Genomic DNA, 24,919 nt, shown 5'->3' on the forward strand with positions numbered 1-24,919 from the left:
ACCTTGTTATCACATCAGTGTGTCTCTGGTTTCCAGGCCATGCTTGGAAAGCTGTGTGTATTCTTCTGGAAGGATCTGGAATTAGCTGTTCCTTCCCTGCTCTTACTGTTGGTGGGGGGCCACTAGCATGTCAGGTGGAAATGCTAAATGGAGTGGGGGACAAGGTCCAAACACATTTCTATGTTGGTTTGAGTGAGATCACCAAAGCTTCTGCTTTCAGTCATAACTGTCAGCAGATTCCAGCAGGGCTGTTCCCAAGCATTAGCTGTCCAGGGTCCTGCAGAAACCAGCATTGCTTTCTGGAGAGAGGTGTGACCCCACAAAGAGTCTGCTCTCCCAGCTTGATGAGGCTCATTTCAGACAGGAAATCTCACACATTCCTGGGCATCCTGCTCACCACTTGGTAACAGTGACACAAAGGGACCCTGGCCCCACCTGTCACCACTTATTTGCCTTCCTCCTAAGACTATTTTTCACATGGATCCTCCAAAAATCTCACTAGAGTAGCTCTGGATTTCTGTTTGGCAGTGTGGGCAGCTATTCCAATCCAGCCTGCCTATGGCAGACACACATTCCTCTCATTCCTAGCAGGAAAGCTCTCTTTTCTTTAAATAATGAAAAGAAGCCAAACCGAGGGACTAATTATCGCTTGCCTGTCAGAATGAGGGGTTGATGGCTCTCTTGGATATCCAGATCCAGGGCTGTCTGACAGAGTAGCTTCACCTGGCATCAGCAGGAGTTCAGGAGTGATGTGGAGAGTCCTGCTCCCAGACAGGGTAAACATACACACTCTCTAAAGGCAGAGGCACAGCTGCAGCTGTGGGCAGCACTTGAAGGCCTCTCTGCATTCCCACACCTGGCAGAGCTCCCCTTGCTTCCAATCTAAAGCTGAAGGGTTTCTCTTTTGCAGGATTATTTTTGGGGGGTTTTAATTCCCAGTGTTTAATTCCCAGTTTTTTCTCATTAACATTTTCCATTGCTGCCTCCAGCAGAGAATAATGGCAATCCAAGCCCATGGGTGATGGAAGTCTCTTGTAACTCCTGTTGCATGTAAGATCAGGCATGTATTAATATTTACTTCCTGACATTGTGACAGTGCATCAGAGCTCAGCCACAGCAGGTCACAGTCTCTGTATAATCCTTGTGGTTAGCAGAGCTGTTCAGCTCCCTTATGCAGGTTTTATGGGTTTGGATATGTATTTCACACTTGGAACAAACTTGTAAAAACAACATTTCAGCTCACTTATATCCCAGACTGGCTTTGACTCGGAAAGGCAGATAGATGTAGACTGCCCAGAAAATAAGAGTTGCCATGATGGTTCAAACCACAGGTCTATTTGGCCAGTATTACATCCTGTAAACTTTAGTCAATATTGTGGTTCCTCCACATCTATTACATTTCTAGCATTTATGTAAAACAGCTTTGGTTCCTCTCTTTGCAGCATCATTGGACAGCTGTTGAAATGTCTTCCTAGCTTTCCATCTCTATTTGATTACTTCTACTCTGCTGGCTTATCCTTCTCTGGAAGGCTGTTTGCCTCAGACCCCAATATAGTCACCCCTCAACTGCAGGCACGTTGGCACCTGAAAGCTTTGCCCATTCCTCTGCTGAAAAGTCATTCAGAAAGTCCTTGAATTTAAGTGACATCAACTTCATTCTTCTTCACGAGCAACCTGATTTAGCTGAGGATGTCCCTGACCATGCCAGAGGGGCTGGACTAGATGATCTCTGATTATCCATTTCAACCCAAATTGTTCTACAGTTCTGTGAGTTATTCTGCTGTGATTCAGGCAAAGTTATGTCTATGTGTACAGGTTTCCATTAGTCTGGAAGTTTAAGCAATTATGACAGGTCTTAAGTCTTTGACCATATTCCATCTTCTCTATCAGGAATATGTTTGAACTTTGTGTTTAAAACATCCTTACACTTATTTTAAACAAACACTTAAAATATTTTAGTTCTGCAATGTTTAAGGCATTGTAATTTTTCCAAACACAATGGTATTTGCTTGGAAAGCAGCTTGATGTTTACTTTTAATAACCTCTTTTAAAAAATGGATAGGAGGAAAAATATTTAATCTTGTGTGGCTTATTTGTTGTACCTGTCCATATTTAAAAGAGAAATTAAAATACAAGCAAACTGACAGGACAAACTGACGTACAAACTGATGGCTACCTTTAATTTTCCCCTAGCCACCTATGGAGTTGCCTATTAATACTGGCTATAAAAAGGAGCTGTAGTGCTGTCAAACAACCATACAAACACCAACTAAAATGACAGCCTCGGTGCCATGCCCAGCTGCCAATACCACTGCACAAAAATGCACAGAAAACCGAGTTCCACTGGTCCTGCTGCCCACATGGCTTGTTTTTGTCACTGCCTGTATACTAGAATCCCAGTAAATGAGTCAGCTAATCAGACAATCCTAGGAAGCAAGGACAGTAAGAAAAGCCTCTATGCAGCTTTAACAGTGTCCAGAGACACTCTAACCACAGGACTCAAACTGTACGGACCTTAATGTATGCTCCACCACTTAAATTCACAAGATGTTTTGAAAATTTAACAGCTATGAAATCTAACTACTTGGTACTTTTCAATAGTTATGAAATTTAAGGAGTCAACCTAATTTTTATTAAGTTTCATAAAGAATCTTCTACAATAGCTACTAATACAATTAGTGCACTGTCTGCTCTGCAGTAAATTGCACAATCAAATGCCCATTTGTCACAAAGTATTTATGGAGTGTATGTGAGCCTATATGAGAACAAAGGTGCAACAGGATGTAGACCTCCCTTGCTGAGGAATTCAGTTTCTTAGAATACAGACCTGCAAAAACTGGGGAGAGAGGAATCTAAGAAATGCAAAACACAACTGACAGACACAATTTGGAGATAATTATCAGATTGACTTTCCATCATCAGCTAATTTTATTACCAGTTAAATTGTTTGCTTCTCATTGTATTTCACCACCCATGCATCTCTAATAACAAATAGCCTTAATAATTACATGCAATACCTGCTGTGATATGAATAGGGTGATATGAACAACAAAATTACTATAATCAATCATCAGAGCATGTTGTTTAAATTTGCAGAAATAGCGGAATTTCCAAGAAACCGCTGCGGCACCAGCTTCCCTTATCGGAGCACAAAAATGTTGCACATGAGCTGAGAAGTGGAGCAGCACTTGCCCATGTGAGCTGAGCATGGCTGACATGCATTCCACCACCTTACCCAGGTGGCAGTTTTGATACCCATGTAGCAATAAGAAGAGTTTGCTAGGAAAGATTCACATTTCAGTATGTGTGGGTATGCTGGGCTTGTGCATAATATACAGAGACAGGCAGATTACCTTCAAATTTGCTGAGGTCTTTCCTTGACAAGTAAACACTGAGCAGATACAGTTGTCCCTTGTCTGTGACCTGAGACAGTGGCCATGGTGTTGTTTCCCTTGGTTGCAGCAGCCCTGTGTGTGTTCCCAGGGATATTTTTGAGAAAACAAGGATAGAGACATCACCATGCCGGCAACCACAGCCTTTGCAGGGCTGAAGTTTGCCTACTCTTGCTTCACTGAGCTGACAGCAGGAAAAGCAAGATGCTGAAGTGACTCGAAGCTATTGCTTTCTGCTTTTATTTGGAAAAAAAAAGGCTGTGTGATTTATTGTGCTAACATTGCACTCGAGTGATTCCTGAGCATGATGGCAGAAAGCAAAGCACACCAAAGAAACCACAGTAAAACTAAGCTCGGCCACAAGATCAAAAGAGAAAGTATCTGAAGTGATTACTTACTGTGCTTGCCTCTACTGTAATAAATGGCAGCTGCTGAGAGCTGCAATCTGAACAACCAGCCCACTTGAAGAATTGCAGCTCTCAGCAGCAAGCCTGGGGCAAGCAGGGCCATAGCATCTCTTCACATGGCCCCTCTCAAAAAGCCCTCTTTGGCTGCAGGCCAAGAGATGTTTTGCTGCTTTGACCCACTAAGTGCCAGCACAGTCACCTGGGTCTAATTTTCCAGGGCTAGTGCAGAGACCAGCTCTGGCCAGACCCCCTCCAGGTACCACCAGACTGAGCTCCTGAGCCCAGCAGGGCTCACAAGGGTCAGGCTACCAATTGATTGCTGCTTCCACCTCTTGCTAAGCCTTTAGGGCACAGGGCTGACCTTAGCAGGGCACTTTCTGGGTCCAGGATCATTCAGCTAAGCTGTGTTTTCCTGGCAGAAGGACCTTTGGAGGGTGTATCAGAATATTTAAAGAGTGGGAACAGATCCTGAGCTAGATCCATGTTTTTATGAGAAGTTAGTGGAAAGAGCAGATCCAGTGTGCCCTGTTCAGTAAAATCTCAGCAGAGTACTGAAATGGATGTTGTTTTTAATGGCTTCATAGCTGGGGATAAATCTCTTTTCTTTGTCAGCTTTTTTCTCTGAATATTTTCTCTGATTTGTTTCATTTGTAAGCTTTCCAGGGAAGATCTTTGACCATGTATTTTACAAAGGCACCTTGAATTCTAGTTGCTATAGGGACACAAAAAAGCACTTTCTTAATAGCATGTGGAATTTGAAAAATTAGTTATGTGATCATAAGCACCCATTTCTTTCATCTGGTTTTTGCAGTACGTGAATTCATCAAGCTACAACCACACTGCTGGCTGAGGGAGAGCAGGCAGTGAGCTGGCTGAGCTGATGTCTCCAGACACCCTGGCTAAGACCAGCAGTGCTAAGGACAGGATCTGACCCAGGGGCAGGACAGCATGCACTTCCCACAGACTGCTAAGCAAGCAAACCTAAGCCTGACTGAATATCTGGCTAAATGCTCCTGGTTTACCTGTTCATTTGATTATTCCCACTGGCCTTAAGTGTTTAAAATCTGTGGCCACCCATTTTTCCTACGTAAAGTCTTGTATCAGTCACCCTGGCAGCTCCACTGAAGCCTCACAGAGACTGGCCCAGAAAGTTTCTCAGAGCATACCTAATGTCTCTATAGCACAATGCACATAATTCCTGCACCCATTCCCCTTTAAAAAACTGACAGAATTTTGCCTGTCTTGCCCAGGATCTGGCAAAAAAAGGATAGTCCTGTCGATTTGTTGGTTTCTGGGAGCTGTTCAGCTGCTTGTGACTGTGCCCAGATGTGAAGCTCCAGCCTGTGGGACTCTGCAGTGCACCTTGAGTCACAAATTTACTTGACTGCATTTTCATTAAAAAGCTTATATAAATGCCTGAAGTTGTTGAGGAACAGAACACGTCCCCCATGCATATTTTTTCCCCCACTGAAAAAAAAATTTGAAGTCTCATACTTCAGCTATGTTCTGATCAGGCAATAATGGACAAATTTGTTAAGAGTCTGCATAGTTTTTCTTAATGGAGATTGATTCTTATTAGTGGCAAACAGAATATTATTTGTCATTTGGATTTCAATTTATGTCACTAACAGATTAACCTTTCAATATTCCTTCTGAAACAGTCTGCAACTGAAAGCAATGGAATTTCAGACAAGCAAAAAGCATCAAGACAAAAAAAGACAACCAAGCATGCAACATTTAGATGCATATGTTAATATTTTTCTACATTGTTTTTCCTGTGCACTTCCAAAAAATAAAGGAGAAAAGGGAAAAGCCAGCCCTGTGCATTTCCATTTTCCATGTAGCCTGCTGCAGAAAGCATAATTAATTTTGATCTTTCTGAGTGAATTTGCATTTAAATTAATGTGCGTGGGCAAAGGAAGGGAAAGCGAATGAGGCTCACCTTTTATTTCATTAATAACAGCCACAGACCAGAATACAGAGAAACAGGAAAATAGGTACTCTGACAAGCCTGGCTGGAAGGAACTTTCCCATGGGGAACTGCCCTTCATCAGTGCAGGGAGGTGGGGAGGTGCTGAGCGTGTGGTGCTGGCCAGGACAGCAGCAGGACCCCCATGGGGCAGTGTCACTGCAGGGCTGGCACCCCTCACCCTGCCCTCCCTGCCCCCCCTGCCCTCCCTGCCCCTGTGACACTGCCACCCTGCAGGGCTGGCACCCCTCACCCTGCCCTCCCTGCCCCTGTGACACTGCCACCCTGCAGGGCTGGCACCCCTCACCCTGCCCTCCCTGCCCCTGTGACACTGTCACACTGCAGGGCTGGCACCCCTCACCCTGCCCTCCCTGCCCCTGTGACACTGCCACCCTGCAGGGCTGGCACCCCTCACCCTGCCCTCCCTGCCCCTGTGACACTGTCAGGGGGTGGTCAGTGCAGCTGGGCTCTGCCTAATGGGTTTGTGCAGGCTTTGGAGCAGGGACGCCCATGGAGGGCTGTGTCTGCCACCCATGTCTGTAACAGCACTGGGTTTGCTTCGTATTCACAGACAGTCCTGTTCTGGCTCTGAAATGCCAGCCCAAATTAAAAGAGATGAGTAATTTATGCCAAGTGAGGATTTGTATTCTGGTAGTTATCTTTGCCTTTCATTCTCCCATCTCCACAGGTCTGGAAAGGGAAACAAAGATACTTGTTCAGGTATCAGGAATGTGAGAACTTGAGCAGGACTCTTCCTAAATATGAGCTCTATCAGTGAAGTCTTCACACTAAGGGCAGCACAAATCTGAGAAATTGCACATTAAGGAACATACATTTGCCAAACTAAATATATGTTTCAGGGATGAAAAATATCCTTCCTTCTCTACGCTCTTGTCCACAACTTGGCATGGGATTTCTTAAAACACAGGTTAATATTTGGTAGTTTATGGAATCACTTGCTGTCTATCTCAACCCATAAATGCTCAACTATGCTGATGTGGAGTTGCCAGTGCAGACAAGGTTTTCACTGGCAACAAAGCAGAGCATTTAAACACAGGCATTTGTTCACCCTCATGGTCTCAGGAAACACAGACAGTAAGGTACTAAGGCCTGTTTTAAACTGTTCCTTTCAAAACCTTTGTTCATGCTCATCCCGTGCCAGGTTCTGAGGGAACAAATAGTGCTGTGCCTTGCAGTGTCAGATATGCTTTGCCTCAGGACACTGATAACACAGGTCACTGCCACCTCCCTTCAGAAAGCTCTGCTGTGGCTACTGCCACAATCAGCACGGCTGCTGAGTACCTTTAGGTAGCAGCTCTTCACAGAGCTGCAAGAGGGACAGAGAGCAGAGAACTGGTGAGGTCAGCGTTTCAACCCAGTGCTGTTTGCACACTGCCTGAATGCACTCCAGTGCCAACAAACTTTACAGCAGGACTGGGGCCCTGCTGGCTTTATATTCCAGCATCAGAAAGTACACAGTGGTTCAGCAATCGCAGCTGATGCAGGAAAGATGGCTCAAAAGCTCATTTTGCCTTCCCCACTGATGTACTGGGCAGAATCCTACCCCAGGCTCTAGCTGTTTCTTTAAAAGCATTCCACAGCCAATTAACTAATAAAGTATGCTAATTAAGTATAATTTTCTTTCAATATTGACTATCCAGGGGATGTTGCTCTCTCCAGCCACTAAGCTAATCAGGATGCTTTCCCTTGCTGACCCCCAAAGCAATGTAGGTTTTGTATCTAATGCCCACACCAATGCCATCAACAATTAACTGAGCACATTTGAATTGACATGATTTTGTCCTCAGAACAAATTAACTTCCCATAAATTCATTGGTAAATTCACCACACTGAAAATTAATCCCCACTAAGAATAGGGCTAAACTGTAATTCCTCCAGGAGCAGTGAGAAAAAGGCAGCAGAGATCTGCCCTGCTCTGGCAGCAGATCAGACTGGCATGAGAGCCAGAGGCTGCCATGCTCCCATGTCCTTCCTGGGAGAAGTTTATTAGGGCTGGTTTAATTCCCCCAAACCATCACTCTGCTTAGACTGTGGAAAGGCTTTTGTGCCTCAGAAGCACTGCTATGAGGCTTGAGGGAAGCTTATCACTGTCTACAGCACCCAGAAGGAGTTGAAGGAAGGTGGGGGTCAGGCTCTCCTCCCAGGCAGCCAGTGACAGGATGAGAGGACATCCTCAAGCTGAGCCGCCAGTGGTGCAGGCTGGACATCAGGAGGAATTTCGTCCATGGAAAGTGTTCTAAACATTGGAATGGACTTCCCAGGAAGGTGGTAGAATCACCATCCCTGGAGGTGTTCAAGAAACAGCAGAACATGGCACTCGGTGGTGTGGTCTGGTTGACAAGGTGGTGATCAAAGGTTGGATTCAATGGTCTCAGAGGCCTTTTCCAACCTAAAAGTTGATCAGCAAAATGCTTTTCCACAGACACAGCCCATAAGGGACTTGATTGTGGTGATACTGCTTGGTGAGTTTTCATTGTTGCACCTGAGGGATGATGTTTCATCCCAATCTATGTGGCGAACACTTCATGACCTTTGAACACCTCTACTGCTTCCCCTCTGTAAACGTGGTAGACACAGCTCATCCAGACTGTTTGTGCACACTGAACTTGCAGTTTAATGGCAGAACATAAAAAAATACTGCCCTCCACTGGTATGTGTTTAAACCAGAGCGAGATACGTTGTCCCAGTATAACTCACACATCATTTGTTTCAGTGGTGAGTAATTTTTAACAGCAAATATATTCAATATCATTGCAACTTGGGGACAATTTAGAAAGAGGCAAAACTCGGCTACATTATTTTTACTGTGAATCATTTGTTCACCTTCTTGTCTTTGATGCATTGCTTTCATTAACTTGAAAGAGTTGCAAATACCAAATTTTGTTTGAAAGCTTTTTTATTTCGGTTGTTCTTAGGGTTTCTTTCCTACCATGCACAAATAAGAAAATAGACAGAAATAGGCTACAAATGTGAGAGAGGGCTTGCATTTAAACAAATGCAAAACAAACCACTGTCACAGGGTGACATCTTCCATATGAAGTTCTGAACAGCCCCCCTTGCCCTTATGCTCGCCTGATTGTACCCCTGGAATTGCAGCTACTTGTTACATCACAGCTCTTGGCCCTACAGTAGGAAGGGGCTGCAAAAGCACATCCAGGAAATCCAGGAGGAAGAGATGACCAGGGGGAAAGTCGGAACTTAGAAGCTGAAGCTGCTGCCTCTTCTCTAGCCTGTCCAGCAGGGATAATACCATAGGACTTGTCATTTATTTCTCTTGTTCTCACAGGTTTTTCAAGGAGGTAACTTGCTTTGGCAAGGGAGAGTCACTTCCCCTCCTGCTATCCAGTGCCTGTTGGCTGTCTTTCACGAGAATTCCCGGGATATTTCATACAGGTCCATTCCAAGCAGCTCTTTGTAAGAGAAGCTGTTGGACCTTTCAGTAAAGCCACGTGCCAGCCTAGGGGTTCAGAAGTGCAGGGACTCCTGTGTAAAACCTGATGTAGATGCAGAGCACATTTACAGCCCCAGGTGACCTTAACCCTGCCTTAATCAACAGACACCTGTCTTATTAATGGACATGAGATTCTTTTCACATTAATGAAGACCCCCTGGGGCTTTTAGCATCCAGAGTTCCTTGAATGAGCATTAAGCCCGTGAGTCTGCTGGTGAACACCAGGTTAACACTGGAAATGAGTCTGTTCTTCAGACAAAAAACATTAATATCGGAATTTAAATTGATGTAGGAGCAGTTTTAAACCCAAAACTACTTTGGCATCTTCTGTTAACAGTTGAGTAAGCTTTAATTCCTCAAGAATGGATATTCCTAGGGCCTGGATTACTTCTATAGGGCCTCCTACTGTAATTTTCTCAGTTGCACCATAGGCACTAATATAAGACACGTTGTAAATAATAACAGGCAATTCTGGTAAACAAATTTTGATGTTTTTCATCTAGATCTGTCAATTAAATCTACTGCAAAGTCAAGAAAAGCAAAGAATCTAGCTATGAAATTTCCTTTTCTTAATGAGGCATTTAAATAGCATCTCACATTTGTTCTCCAGTTGTTTACATAGGATGTCATTTGTGATGCATTGTTGGAGCCCTGTAAATCTCAGCTGGGAACAATATCCCAGAGAGCAGAGGGGGACAATTCTGCTTCAAGCTACATCTCAATAGATTTGCTGCCTTTTCTTTTATTATGTTACTCATCTGTAATCCTGCTAATGAAATGCAATAGCATCAGAAGCAGCAGCTGTCAAAAAAAGAGAAATAATGTGAATTTTCATTAAACTTTTTGAGTTGATCTTTACTTTTTCCATTGCTGATTTAAATATTGCTGGTTTTCTGAAGGTCATCTTATTTCTGTAAGGATTTAATGGATAGTCTGGCTTTTGTGCTTTAGACATCTTACTCCCTCTGGTTCAATAGGTCATTAAACATATATTTAAGTCATTCTTTGTCCCAAATATTTCTTACAGGATCACAGCCAAAAGAGAAAAAAGACACCAAGGTGGATGAAAGGCAGGTTAATTATTCTTATTTTATAGATGAGAAAATGAAGCTCAAAAGGGAGAAAGTGTCTAGCACACAACCAACCCCTATCAATAGCATGACTCCCATTGGTCAAGTCTTAAAAACCTAAGTCTTAAGCATCACATTCATTTCAGTGTTAATCAGGAGACTTCAAAAGTCCCAGGGGTTCTTCTGGGTTTTATGATTATCTTTTGAAGACCAGAATGCTTTAAACATCTCTCTCTGAAAGTTTAAAATTCTCTGTGCCCCACTTCTAAATCAGCTTGATGAGCCAAACCTCCACCATAGTTTCTTAAATTAATAATAAAATATTTTTGCAACTGTCTATGTATTTCAGAAAGCAAAACATCATGGATACCTGATCAGATGCTTTTCAGACTTCTTTAGCGTCTCTTTCTCCACAACTTGTAACAAGATTCAAGTGCTCAGCAGAGAAATGAACTGCAGATGCCTGGTCTGGTGCTCACTCTCACTGTTGTTATCTCAGCACCCCAGCTAGAAACATCCAGTGCAAAATCTGGGCCTTAGCAGTGTCAAGAGGCGTGAGTCAGGCTTTAATGGGAGGCTTATGACCACAGCTCAGGATGCACAATAGCATTTGTGAGGTGCCCAGGACCTTCTGGGGGGTGTATGTGATGGGCTCCACACATTGGCTGTCCCCTTTGGAACATGGCCAGAATAATTTTGTTCTGTAATTCCAACACAGAATGGGGTGTGTGGTGCCTGAGTATAAAGTAAATCTTCATTCACTTTGAAGATTAAAATCATGAGGTTAACTCAGTTTGACTTCTCCTTTCTTTTAACAGTGTTAGGTCAATGATGCCATTCTCATTTCCTGACTGGCTGTTACAAAGGAGTGAAAAAAATTCCCAGCTTTCACAGGAGGGCTTCAATTATTTTGACAGCAAAGCCATAAATTCAGGTCACACGAATCTGTACCAGCAGACAGACTCCTGTATTTTGTATAGAGAGATTTGCACAGATATGTCACAAGCTGAGAGGAGGTCATCATCATCATCCTCCTGATGCTTCTCCCTGCACAGGATAGAAATGAAGCTACTGGACGAGCTGGTCTTGTGGCTAAAGCCCCATCCTGAGGCAAGAATTTGGGTCCCTGTTCTGACAGGCAGTGCTGCACAGGCAGAAAAGAATTTGCTCATGGATGAGATCTCTGGTTGCGAGCTGGGAAGGAAGAGGGTAGCAACCAGTCTGAGTTTTGTGGCAGGAGCTTACTTTGTGCTTAGAGCTGGGAAGCAAAAAGTAAAGAATTTCAGAAGGCACAAGCCTCACTGTGGCAGTAACAAGAAATTAAAGGAATTTCTAATAAACTGGGTTGTACTGACAGGCATAGAGAAGTAAAAAGATCTTAGAATTGTGTAATTTGAGGGATACTGAAATTCATCAGGAACTAGCATCCTATTGATCTCTGCTGTGTGACTAAGACAAAAGAAAAATAAATTATAAATATAGGATGGAATAAATACCATGTTTCCTCCTAATCTGGTAATTTCCATTTACAAAGTCAACACAGATGAATGAGCAATTTACACTGATGAAATCACTGCACTTCTTAGTGCCCATTTGCAATAACTGCCCATCCCCAGCGACTCGCCTTCATTTTGTGATTTCCAATTGAGTTGTTATGAATGCAGAGAGGGGAGAATTTATCGAAAACAATAGCTGGATGTGACTGCCAACCCAATGTGCTCCGAGAATCCATACTGGGGACGTAATTCTGGGCCTCTGAGCTCTGCAATCAGATGCCTGCACAGCAGGATATAGTCTGTCCTTTGGAAAATTCCTTCATATATGGATTCTGGGCTAGTGTGAACTACTTAGGACAATCAGGGAGGAGGGAGTTTGAGGTCTGATAAAAGCTATAGACTTTATAGCTGCCTTTCTGTCCAGGGAGTGCATCCAGCTCGAGGGGACTCATGGTGGGATCAGATCATTGCCCTCTTTCAAACATTTTGGCTTTCTCAAAGCCTGATCTCCTTATATAGGACAGAAGAAAGATCCCTCTGGAAGGCTCTGTGCCCTAGATATAACTTTTTTGTGTCTCTTTGGTTTGTGAGACACATGGCTGATTGACAGGCCAAGACTATGAAGTCAACTTTGCTGAGCCATAAATAGCATAATTCAGCTTCTCTGAGTCCCCAGCAGATGTATTCATCAGGCACATGAGTCTCTCCAGGCATCAAAATTGACAGATTTCATTAACTTTCTGCAACCTGAGAATCCAGCTGTAATAGGCAGCATGGAGAAATCAGAGGAACTGCAGGTTCTCAGCAAGACTGTGTTATCAGACAGTCCTGATTATACAGAGCCGGTAGGCAAGGACTGGCTTAGCAGTCCTGCTCTCCCTGGTACTGCTCTTAATGACTAATCCCCACAGCATCCTTTCTCACCTCTCTGAGCCTTGCAGTTTAACATCACAGCCAGCCTCCAGAAGGGAATTACGTGATGCAGTACAGTCATCCTTTCCAACAACAGCTCTGCATCCTGCTCTAGTGTGTCAGCACAGGCCTGGCACAAAAACAATTCTTCCTGATGCCCTTGCTCTTGGAATCCTGCTACTAGATCTCAGGTGTCATGAAAACCAGAAAAGTTGCACATTCAGGGCATGAAAACCTTGAGCAGCCCTTTAAAAAGGAGGAAAGAAAGAGGACTTCCTCGACTGAATTAATTTTAGTACTTCTTGTGCCTTCTGAGCCATGCTCACAAAGCCTGCCTTATGATTTCTAAGCAACGAGAGATTCTCCTCCTTGCTCTTCACCCTGTCAGCTTGACTTCTGCTGTTCTGTGTTTTGAAGATCTGCTTCAGGGTTCAGGGTTCTGTTGGTTTTAAAATGCTGCTCTCCCTGCAGCTGCTGAGCACTGCCCGAGCTGAGCACTACTGATAGGAAATTGGGGATAGAAGTGAGCTGGGGACAGTCACAGGTCATTCTGAAAAGTTAAGGAGGGATGATGTGCACAGGGAAAAGATTTGTGTGATGTGGTACTTCTGCTTATGTTTGCCCTCTGAGATGGCATCTCCTTGCATTAGGCAATAAACCTGTTACTCAAGGCCCTGGAAGCCAGTGGGAATGTTTGACAGGCTTGGTGAAGGTGTGGTGGAAGGGCTGCCTGGGGGTCTCTGATGTGCCTCTGTGCAGGCAGTCAGAGAGGGTGTGCTCTGGCCAGGCACTTTGGGGGTGATGGGATCTCCTGTGGCTTCTGGGACACATGCAGGATGAGAGCAGTAGGTAAAACACAGCCCTGCTGAAAGGAGGAGGCTGAAAGGGAGATTGCCACCATCACAAAGAAGGAATTGCACTTTTTCCTTGTCCTCTCTCCAGAGGAAAGCAACAGAAAACATTTCCCCAGCATTCCCAGGAACATGGCTCCTAAGATCTCTACAGAAATACCTGTAAGGAGGAGTTATAAGATGGTATAACAGGATTCTAAAGTTTCATATTGTTCAGAAATTATGCTGTTTATTGAGTGCCATCTACTGACAATTCCTGTCTTAATTATTTGCTTTCATTGAGATTGCTTATTTTAAATGCCCTATATAACTTCTTTTACCTTAGATTATTCCTTAAGCACATCATTTCCTTCTGTGGAAAGGATATCTTTGACATGATGTTTTCAGTTATCTCTTGGACTTTCCTTTTTCCTTCCACCCATCACCAAACTTCCTTCCCTGCCTGCTCCTTCTGCCTAGAGGGCAATTTCTGGCCTCCCTATGCTCACTCTTCTGGCTTCAAAGTATATCTGCAGTTGTGCTGTCCCCCTTGAGGTTGCAGGAGGTTGCCTCTATCAGTTTGTTAAAGCACTGCTGTGATCTTATTTCCCCCTTTCTTTTCAGTTCTTCCTCTTCTTTCAAGAGCTTTTTCAGCAACTTTCATGCAGTAACCTTGAAAATATTTAATGATCACTGACTCCACTATATTACCTGTTCTAGATGTATTTTATTTTAGTTATGTGATACTTGAATTAGCATTATTATTACAGTTTTTCATTTTCTATCTGTAAGATTTCCTCCCCCAGCAGTCCAATACATTTTGCAAGGATAAAAATAAATTAAAGGTGAAAAGTTATTGCCAAGGACAAGAGCTCAGGAAGTTTAGCCTTCAAGATATTCTCCATTGAAAACATAATCTGTATAGATAAAGAAAATGCCAGGTAGCTAACTCATTATAAGCAACTGAAAAAACGGGTCAAGAGACTTCTTTCTTACACACTCAGTTTTTGGCTTGGTTCCATCTCTGCCAGCTAGCCAAAGGAATAAGGAAAATTCTAGTAAAATCTCCTAATGCATAACACCATTTTAATTGAGGCTTCTTTGCCCATGCCTCAGACAACTCAGCATGATGACCAGTGATACCCTGACACTCAGCTGCCACTCAATTTCAGGCAGAAAATATCAATCTGTAGAAGTGTAGACATTTGTCCACAACACGTTCATTTTGTGGAACTCCTTCCCAGCGGATTTTGCTGAGGTCAAAACTGTGAGTAGGTTTAGAAAGGATTAGACAGATCCATGGCGGGCAGGTGTGATGTTTGCTATTAAGCATGACAGCCTGGCTCCAACATCTGTTACAGAAAGCCCCTGCAGGGCTGATGGCTGGAGGGGGCTGCAGCAGGGACTCTGCTGTTCTGAGCTGACCCCAGTTGGTGCTGCCTGTCCCTCCCATGGGCAGTGGCTACAGCAGCCAGGGGATGATTAAAAACAGCTTCAGTCTGGACAAAGCCCTTGAATTCCATGAAAATAGCACTTTGTCTTAAATGGTTATTCTCCACTAAGATAGATCCTTGAATCTCCAGTGATAAAACTGGGGTTGCCCCCCTGAATTCAATGCCACAAAAAGCACAAGATTAGGCCTTTCTGGGGTTGTTTCAGTAGATACAGTTCTGCTGAAGTGAGGGTTGAGGAGTATTTCAGTATTTGTTCCTGGACTGCTAAAACCATATTCTGCCTTTTGTGTAAACAACATTCAAGCTAATATTTGATATACATAGAAATTACTTATCAGTAAGATGGCACGTGTCACTTGCATCTCATTTCTTTTATTTTAATGACTAACAGCCTGTGCTGCAACTCATAATTCAGTCTCTTTCCTCCTTTCTTGAATCAGGCAGCAAAACCTGATCAGTGACAGTGATGATGCTTGTGAAATTGCTGCACAGGGGTTCCTCTCACTGAAGGGCTGACAAGATACCAGCTGAGGAGAAAGCTTAATTGCATGGGTGATCAAAGGAGAATGTATGAAGACAGGGAGACTGTAAGGGGGTGTGCGTAGGATTGTGTTTTAATGAGAGATTATAGGGGAACATGTGAGTCTGGCACACACAAAATGACAGAAATGAATGCATGAGTTAGTACAAAATAGCATGCTAACCAAAGGCATCCACAGATCAGCTTCAGCCCCTTCTCAGCCCTTGCCTAAGAGAGCTGTATTCTATTTGCTGTCATCCCACTAACTATACAAAGAGAAAAAAGTGAAGGTTTCATTTTTGCAACTGGGAAAGGAGGAGGAGGGGGGCAACCTCATGAGACAACAACATCCAGACTGAACTGGAAAAGAGAGATCAAAGCAATGAGCTGAACTGAGAAGAAAGGACACAGGACACTGATATGGTGTACTCCCGGGAATGGGATGAATTGACATAAAAAATGAGAATTTAAAAAGCATTGAAAGCACTTGCCAGCCCTTCCATGTGCTGTAACACACTGCACTGACAGGTTTGGTTCATGGTGTGTACTGTGCTTTGTTGTATGCTTACTGTCTTACTTTATACTCAGCTCCACTTACATCACTGGGGGTACTTGAGGAGTAAGATGCCTTTTAATATCAAAACAGGTGCCATTAAAATGGCTTACACACAATCCCACGTCTTTTTAGCTCAAATCCATTAAAAACCTCATTACAGTTATATTGGCATAAACCTCTGTGGCAGTGTTCTCCAACTGATTTAAACTGCATCAATATAAATCCAGTTTCAATTGATTTAAGAGATTCTAGGCAGAAGTGCACTGCATTTGACAAACTGATGGGAGGACATACCCTTAGTGAAATATTAAAACTTCTGCACTCGATCTTTTCATATTCAGCAGTGTGGCTTTTGAACTTTTGCCATTTTGTATTTTACAAGCCCTTACAGGGAGGGAAAATAAGTAACTTTAGAGCAGTCAGGTTAACAGCCTTTCGCTTCATCAACTGAACCCATGTGCAACCACAGATGCCTTAAGCTTTAGTGTTTTATAACATTATAAGGACATGGGAGAAGCATAATGCTTTTTCTACTTACCCTGCTCTGAACTCAAACATATTAGTGGCTGACAACCTTTTCATTTTTTGCTGTAAAAGACATCTAGCCTTTAGTTGAACACACCCTTTTGTTGTAAAAATAATGAAAGCTCAGTATCTAAGATGCCACCCACTAGACCAGGCTGCTCAGTGCCCCAACCTGTCCTTGAACCCTTCCAGGGACAGGACATCCACAGCCTCTCTGGGCAGCCTGTGCCAGTGCTTTGCCACCCTCACCATAAAGAATTCCTTCCATATATCTAACCTAAATCCAGATGTTATTTAATCACCCTGAGCTCAAGTTCCCCACTACAGCAACTTTCTGTTCCACATGGTCAGCTTATGGCCAGCTTGAAGCAGCCTATTGTTATTGAAGTTTATCCAATATAACACTGGGAGAAGAAATGCAGTACTGGTCTTGAAATGACACCATGTAATGTTAAAAACAAGAGAAAAACTACTGCCCCTCATGTGCTGGCAGTGATAAATTATGCAGTTCTCTCCTTCCAGTCTCTCCCATCTGCAACAGCTACAATAGAACCTTAGTTCAAACACTGTTCTTGTTGAGCACTGGAGCTGTCAGGCCAGTCTCAGCTTTTCTGTGAGATTCATGAAAAATAAATTTGACAGTTTCTCTAAGTGAAAGACCTCTAACCATGTCTACAGCCTGGTAACCATAGTACTTACATGTTTTGTGAAATTTGTGTTTCACATCAAGAATGGTAGATGCTGGAGGTACCTGGAAAAGAAAGCAAAATGCATGCAGATAAATTTTTCCTTCTTTTTCATTTTGGGATCCCTTCTCCACTCCTCTAATGAAGAGATGCTTAAATTTGTCTGCAAGTCCTTCAGGCTAAAATGAAAAAAAAAATCAGCAAATTTGTTTTCACAGGTTGGTATGTTATCAAAGATTGTCCAAATTTGGCTTACACATCACCCGGACCACCTCTGCTTGGTTGATGGAAGGGTAAAATCACAAGGGTCAAGAGGGAAAGTTGCTGGCCCTGCTTAATGCAATAATTGCCCCCAAGATCAAACTAGGGGGCCCTTAGATCAAACAGTGGGAAAACTTGAAGGGTTTAGCTTTAAAGTTAGGTTTGAGCATGCTGAGGTTCATATCCTAGAGACATGAAAGTGTTCCTTGGAGAGGGCAGTAGCAAAAGTGGTAGGCTCTGTCCTTTCTGCCTGAAATGAGTTTGCTTCTGTGTGCTCTGAAGCCATTCAGGTGTCACAGTTTTAGAGGGCACTCTGGAGGCTTTTTAGGCTCTATTTTATTGTGTATATTGATTTCTTTATATACTTTGTACAAATTACCTGAGAAAAACAGAATTTACTAGAGCAAAAGTCTTGGATTTGCCTTTTGTTTACAAGGAAAGGCAATGGGACTCTTGATGTAGCATGTTGAGCTACTTATTAGTGGATTGTGACAATAACCATGCAAATTAATAGAGAAGAACTAAGAAATTCTCCTAGTAGAGATCATTTAGCACCTTAACATAGGTTGTTTTGTTGAAAAGACTGAGTTTGGAGAAATACTGATGCAACAAAATAAAATTGCTGACTCTAAAGCAACAAATTAGTACAGAAAGAAAAGTTTACTCTTATGTAACTTGACACCCTACACAAATATAGAATATATATTAGTATTAATGAGTAACCCAACTTGCTTCCAGTGCTATGAACAGGCAGAGAGCTCAATACAGATTTCAGTGATCTAAAGATGTAAAATGACGCCTGTGCTAAAAGGTAGTAAAGTACAGATCTTTTCTAAGATTTTTCTTGGATTTAGATGAGAACACTTTATTTTCTACATTTACAGAAGGTTTTACTGGGCATTTACAGAAACTGCTGTAAATGAAACTCCACTTAAACCCTGACTTGCCTCCTATGTGGCTGCTAAGCAATGCCAACTCCACCCAAATCAATACCCAGGCTACTTGAAACAGAGGATTAACCTTTCTCTGTCTCCAACATTCATGTTGACCCAAACCATGCTGAACAGTGCTAGGCCAGGCAAAAGGCACTGCCCTTGGAGACCCTTTTCTTCGTAGCTACACGAAAAAATAGAAGAAGCCATTTTATCTTTCTTGGTTCAAAAAAGAAAGAAAATATTTTATCTGTGTTTATTGCACTTGTGCCATTCCATGCAACACCCAGTAGAACAGCACATCTCCCATAGTCTTCATGTATTTTTCTTGTCATGTGTGTAACCTCTATGGATTTGAACACTGGAGCTGGGGGTTATATTCTTGTAACCTCTAAAAATGTCTGGAATTGCTTTCTCACACTTTATAATCTCACACCTGTGAGGCCTGGAGCCCAGAATCCACCAGATATGGGTGCAAGCACTGTTAGCTGGCAGCACCTATTCAGTATGCAAGGCTGCAGACCAAAATCTGTCATGTGTCCTAGCACAGAGCAGATGTGCAGGTACTCATTGCCAGCTGAAGGATGGTCTTTTCCAGCTTGATGGAGAATGAGCTGGCTTTCTAAATGCAGTATAAGCCACACTGCTGCAGGACCTACATCCCTACAGATCAGCACCTCACTGTGATGGGTTCTGGGATAGAGCAGCTCAGGCCAAGCCATGCTCTGGAGAGCTGATCAACCGATTGAGGAAAAGAAAGCTGAAAAACTGTAAAGCTTAGCACACTTACAGAACAGTGCTTGCTCAAAACAGAGCCCAGGTTCCAGCTCCAGCTCTCCTGAGTGTGTTTTGACTTCAGGGCAGAGCTGCTCTCAATCTGTTCAAAATGTCTAGTCCAGCTCTTGTTAGCAACTCTGCCTTTACATCCCTCTCCCTTTTTTCATCCTGAGACAATCAGTGCTTTCCCCCCTCCAAATCCTGCTATGGCAGCAACGGGATTCATACCACCTAACTTCAGCTACTTAAAAAATTAATCCAAGCTCATGATTTAGGCCTACTTGTGGAATCACCTGTTGGGTTCCTGGGATATTTTTTTAGCTTATCTTATATTTACGTGTATCTATGTGCACAATGCAGCTCTAAGCCTTTACCCCATCACAGTTATCAGCGTCATTTTACAGAGCCAAGCAAGGGAGGTAGAAACAGCTCCAGCTGCTTACAACAGCAAAGTTCTCTTTGTTACAAAGTCTTTTACCAACTTTCTAGTTCTAGCATAATATTAAAAGTTGACAAGTATTTGTTCTAGCCAATTAGTATACTTACATGTACCTCTTGCTTTGAACAATGCTTGCTTGTAATAGCTTAAAACAATGGATAAAGCTTCATTATTACGCTTACATATTTCTACTATTTTCCTTAACATATTTTCCTGAGGTTTATCTCTACACAGCTCACAGCCCTATTGTTTCTTGTCCTTGCATCTTCAGCATTCTTGCATTTCTCCATCCTGAGATTTGCTTTCATGCAGCTTTCTGAGAGTTTTAGAACTTTCCTATTTCCCACAACCACCCACATGCCTTGGGTGTTTAAAAGCTATGAAGGGGTGGCAGTGTCCTGCTGCAGCCCAGGACCCTGATTTTGCCCTGGGGGGTGATGAGCAGCCCTGCACACCACTCCTCACTCCAGAGCCAGTGCTCACACAGCTGGCAGCAGCTGGAGGGCCGTGGTCTGTACATCCCTGGGCGAGGCAGAGCTCATCAGCAGGACCCTGCTGTGCCTGCCTACACCCAAGCTGGGGAGCCAGCTGCCTTTGAGAAGGACCCTTCCTCCCACCTGAGACAAACTACACGGGCTGAAAAATAACACAAACACCTTCCCCCTTCAGAATGGGCTGTGACATGGAAGGATCACAGCGTCCTTCCCCGGGCACAATAATGAGGCTATAGCCACAAAAGAATGAAATACATTTTTTTATGATCTTGATAATTCTGTGTCCTTTTTTAAAGACCTCATAAAACAACCAATGAAGTTATAGTTTCTAATATTGATCAATGAGAAGATGGATGCTGAGACACCAGCTTACTACTAAGAGTTTCCTCTTCGTAGACCATTAATTATCTTTTGTTCTTTTCATTGTACATCAATACAAGATAAGGAATTGTAAGGACTGGAAAAGCATCTGCTCTTATTACCCTTTGTGCTAACTGAATAAAACACCCTGGAATATTTCACTGTAATTATTAGTCTTACTCTCCTTTCATTCTTTTGAATTATGTCTGAAAGTGTTATGACCCTTTCTTTCCTCTATTTCAGCACTTTACAAATATGCAAAGGCAAAGCAGACTGAGAGACCGCCCTTAGTTTGTATAAAGCAAGACAGATTTCTGCTCTTATTTGGTATGTATCTTCTACAGTCTGGTGGTCAAGCCACTTTTTCCCTACAACTTCTTCACTTGTAGTCTAACACCTGATTTAAAGTGTAGTCAACTTTCCAATAAGTGACTATCATGTGTAAGGTTCAAGACTAATTTTTTTTTATGTTATGAATAAATGCATATTTTACAGCAGTGGGTTAGAGTCATTACACTTTTCATTCAGAAAAGTATGATTTCAAAATGTCAGATCCTGGTTTTCCTGTACTTTCACAGCCAGAAAACTTACTTTTCCATTTGAGGCAACTTTTCATTTACAGGAATTCAAAAATTAAAGGACCTCCTGGGTCATCCATACCAGTTCTATTCTTCCTTCAGACACCAGTGCACAAAGCATCACATTTATTTTTAAGATTTAAAATACCATATTAGTATTTTATGCTATGACTGAAGGAAGAGGACTAAATGGAAGATATTGAGGGAACTTAATACTGCCTTTTGTGAGTGCAAGCTAATCAGATAGTTATCCACTTTCATACCTCTTTCACATTTATAAGTCAAGGAATTATGCCAGATCTGGTGATCTGTATGTAATTGCATCACACAGTTCTCGCACTATAGAATTGTTGTAGGGGTCAGAGGTCAGCAGAATATCAATAAGAATTTGAATAATAGAATTTCAGCAAATAAGTATCCTTTCATTTAACATTTCCCTCTGAATACTTTTTTCTCTCTGTGACATGTCAGTACCTCAGCACTGCTGAGTTACCTACTTTGTAACAGGCATTTTCCATAATGGCAGAAATTCGAAAATTCTGCCACTCCAGTGGCTCATTAACCACTGCCCCATCTTCAGCCAGGGTAAATTTGTTCAGAAGGGTGACATCAGTTTATTCCAGCTGAGGATCTGGCTGCAAAACAGATAACCAGCTAATGGGAAAGCCAGGTAATTTCCAAATTCAGCACTCAACAAATAGTTCATCATTACTGCTTTTGCACCCTGTCTTGTTTTGGGACAATGCTGTATTATAAGAAACCAGCAGCATTCCACAGAAAGTTAATTTAAAAAACACCTGTTGTAGCTGATCTCTGTGTTTTATTAATTTGACTTATAGATCAGATTGGCTCTTTCAGTTTTCAAAGTCAGAATTAAAAATTGGGCACTGTTTTGCTTTAACCTTTCCCAGTGTATCCCACTCTTGGTGAACCAGTGTGCTGGTCATGCCCAAAGAGATATAAATAAATGAGCTCACCATGGAAATGGCAGAGTAGAGCACTTGTCTACATATAGACAAGTGCTGTCAGCAACTACACAGAGGCTTTATCTAGAATCCAGCATTTTACTCAGGAGACTGCAGTGAAGTGGCTCCCAAACAGCTGGCTCTGACCTCAATCCAGCCTTTCCAGAAGCAGCAAATATTCCAAATTGCGGTTTGAGCTGAGGTAGTTTCCAGCACACATACGTAAGCAGAGGCTGTCTCACTGAGCAATCTTCCAGATTATTTATTATCTGGTCACATGAACCTTGGCATATGACATAATCTGACTGACTAATATTTCCAGTGATTATGGGCCAAATTAGCTAAGAATACACATAACCACATGCTTGCTGCGTGCAGTCATGTCAATTTACACCAGCCAAGTTTGCCTCTAAAGATGATTCATTGTTTTTGTACTGCTAGCTGGGTATTTCTATTTAAAAAAAATAAATCCTCTCTCTTTGCAAGAAATTGCCTGAAAAAGTGTCAGACACCAAAAAAAGCTTTTTCTCTCTCTGCTAAGGATAAGAGTGGACGTAAAGAGAATGCAGTTCATTAGCATAGAGAAGGTGTGCATAATTCAACATACACACCTATTTCTGAGCAAATCTGACTAGATTGGTACATCCCCATGCCCTCTGACCTTTGATTAAGGGGAGCTGAGTAAGGTTATTGTCCATCTCAGCAGAACCTGTCAGGAAGCCTCTGTCACAACACTTTTCTACCAGGAAAATGGAACTTTTCTGGCAAAACCCTGGATGTGTAAATTTGTGTTGACTTCAAATTTTTAAAGTGGAATAGAAATTTATAAAAAAATATGCTTCTGGCACATGCTGGGAATTAATTTTGTTGTGTTATATTCATTACTTTTTATTTCTCATCTGTATGGAACTTTCATTACTTCTGCTTTATTTTATGACACATCTATCATGATAGTGCAAAATAATATAACACATTGCTTTCATGTCATTGAAAATAACCCAATAGGAAGTAATATGCAAATAAATGCACTATTAAGTTGTAAAATAAATTGAACTTGAAATATTTATTGTATCATAACAGATTGAAATATTTCAAAACTAATTTGTAATGCAATCTTTCCCAAATTCTACCTCATCAAAAATTCAAGACTCTTTTTTTTTCACTGTCATTTTCAAAGAAAACAACATTTGGGATATGCACTTAAAAACAAAATAGTTGACAAAAAATAAAGTAATACGAGCCACAAATACTAAAATAAACTTTTTAAAATTATAATATTTTATTATAACTAAATATAGTGCTGCTTTCTTGAATAAAGTATAAATAATAAAGAATAATAAATTTGACCCCTACCTCTCAGGAAGAAAGTGAGGCTTAGGGTGTTGTTTAGGGGAGTTTTTGGGGATTTTGATTGCCAATTCTAGCACACATAAAACATATGTCTTACCTGTGGAACCTCTGAATTTGTCTTCCCTTTTCTATCAAATGGCTGTATAGATTTTTGTTTGCTTTTTTATATCTACACACGCTGCTAAAATTAAAAATCAAGTAGTGCATCCAAGAAACTCAACCAATATTTAGCACAAGATGGTCACAATCTATCTGAGGGACTGCATGAAGTTAAAAAAAAAAAAAAGCCAGAAGACCAACCAATTCAAAAGAAAGTTCCCAGAAGAATGTATTTTGGCAAAACAAGTGATTCTATGAGTAGCAGGGCTAGTAAAGCAGGTCCATGGAGGGAAATTGGAAGCTGAGAAGCAGCAGAAATGAATGGGAAATGAGAGTGATATATGAGAACAACCAGGCAGCATCAGATCTGTTTGAAATCCAAGTACTCTTCATTATTCAACACCAAGTGCAATGAAGAGAGGCTCGCTGTACTTCTGGTAGAGGTTCTCTGACTGCCACAATTTGTTCTTTTGAAGCACAAGAAATGTAGCTGTTAAGGAAGAAAAGCTTGCATTTTAAGGACTTTTTAAAATCCAAAATTGCAGAATATAATGACAGCATTAACATATACTGGTGAGTATTTACAGAGCCATGCCTACATGGCTCAGGTGTTTTGTGAAGAATCACACATCAGATTTCAGAGAGAACCTGAAGCATGTTCTGAGGGAGCAATAAATCATATGCAGGATTATTTTAATGCTAATAACACCTATAAGAGATGCCATTATGCCCCTAACTTTCCATCTTGGGCTGTGCTGTTAACTATTAGACTAATAAAACACCGACTGCTCCCCGTGGTTTTGTATTGCTCTGGTACATTTATAATTTGCAATAATCTCTGAATTATCTCTGATGCAATAAGGCAAATGTGTGGCTGGGGTAAAATGTCACAACTTTGGTGGGAAAGAGGGCATTTTCACACTGGCTGGGAATCTGTCTCTGCAGATACAATTTTGGCAATATTCACTGCTCTGGTGGCAGAGCTGGCTCTCGCTGCTGGCCAGAATGTTCAGGGAGAGTTGGAGCACCACCAGTGTCTCACAAATTCATTCTTGTTTTTGCTGAACTTTGAATGCAACTTTTATTTTTTTGAATATTTATTATATTTGCTTCTTTATTTCTTCCCCCAGGCTTCGGCTTCTTTTTGTCTAAAATAAGAGTCGTATAAAATCTGTCATTTAAAGGCCCTTCTAAGCTTTGATTAGTATCAGTTGAAGCATTAGTCATCTGTTGCAGCTTCTGTAATTCTTAAATTATCCCTTTGCAAATGCTAAATGCCCTGAAGTTACCAGCTTCTCCCCTCCCCAGTCTCTCTCTTCTAGAAAAATCAAAAGCCATTTCTCCAGGTATTCCATTTAAAAAGCCATCTCACAGC

At 42.0% G+C, this 24,919-nt stretch overlaps 1 protein-coding gene and 1 long non-coding RNA gene across 2 annotated transcripts in view; one reads left to right on the top strand and one right to left on the bottom strand.

The window, feature by feature from the left end:
• The window catches only part of LOC116997074, a 322,705-nt gene that overhangs the window by 292,793 nt on the left and 4,993 nt on the right, over positions 1-24,919 (top strand). The window contains exon 18 of the long non-coding RNA XR_004418068.1: positions 20,796-20,879. This is a non-coding gene — a long non-coding RNA (uncharacterized LOC116997074). The remainder of the gene's footprint in view (positions 1-20,795; positions 20,880-24,919) is intronic.
• Positions 1-24,919, bottom strand: part of TECRL (trans-2,3-enoyl-CoA reductase like) — a 59,055-nt gene that overhangs the window by 27,723 nt on the left and 6,413 nt on the right. Inside the window, exon 2 of the mRNA XM_033061309.1 lies at positions 17,303-17,354. Within this exon, the coding sequence (XP_032917200.1) occupies positions 17,303-17,354 (52 nt within the window). The remainder of the gene's footprint in view (positions 1-17,302; positions 17,355-24,919) is intronic.

This window comes from Catharus ustulatus, chromosome 5 (assembly GCF_009819885.2).
Source record: "Catharus ustulatus isolate bCatUst1 chromosome 5, bCatUst1.pri.v2, whole genome shotgun sequence".
Lineage (NCBI taxonomy): Eukaryota > Metazoa > Chordata > Aves > Passeriformes > Turdidae > Catharus > Catharus ustulatus.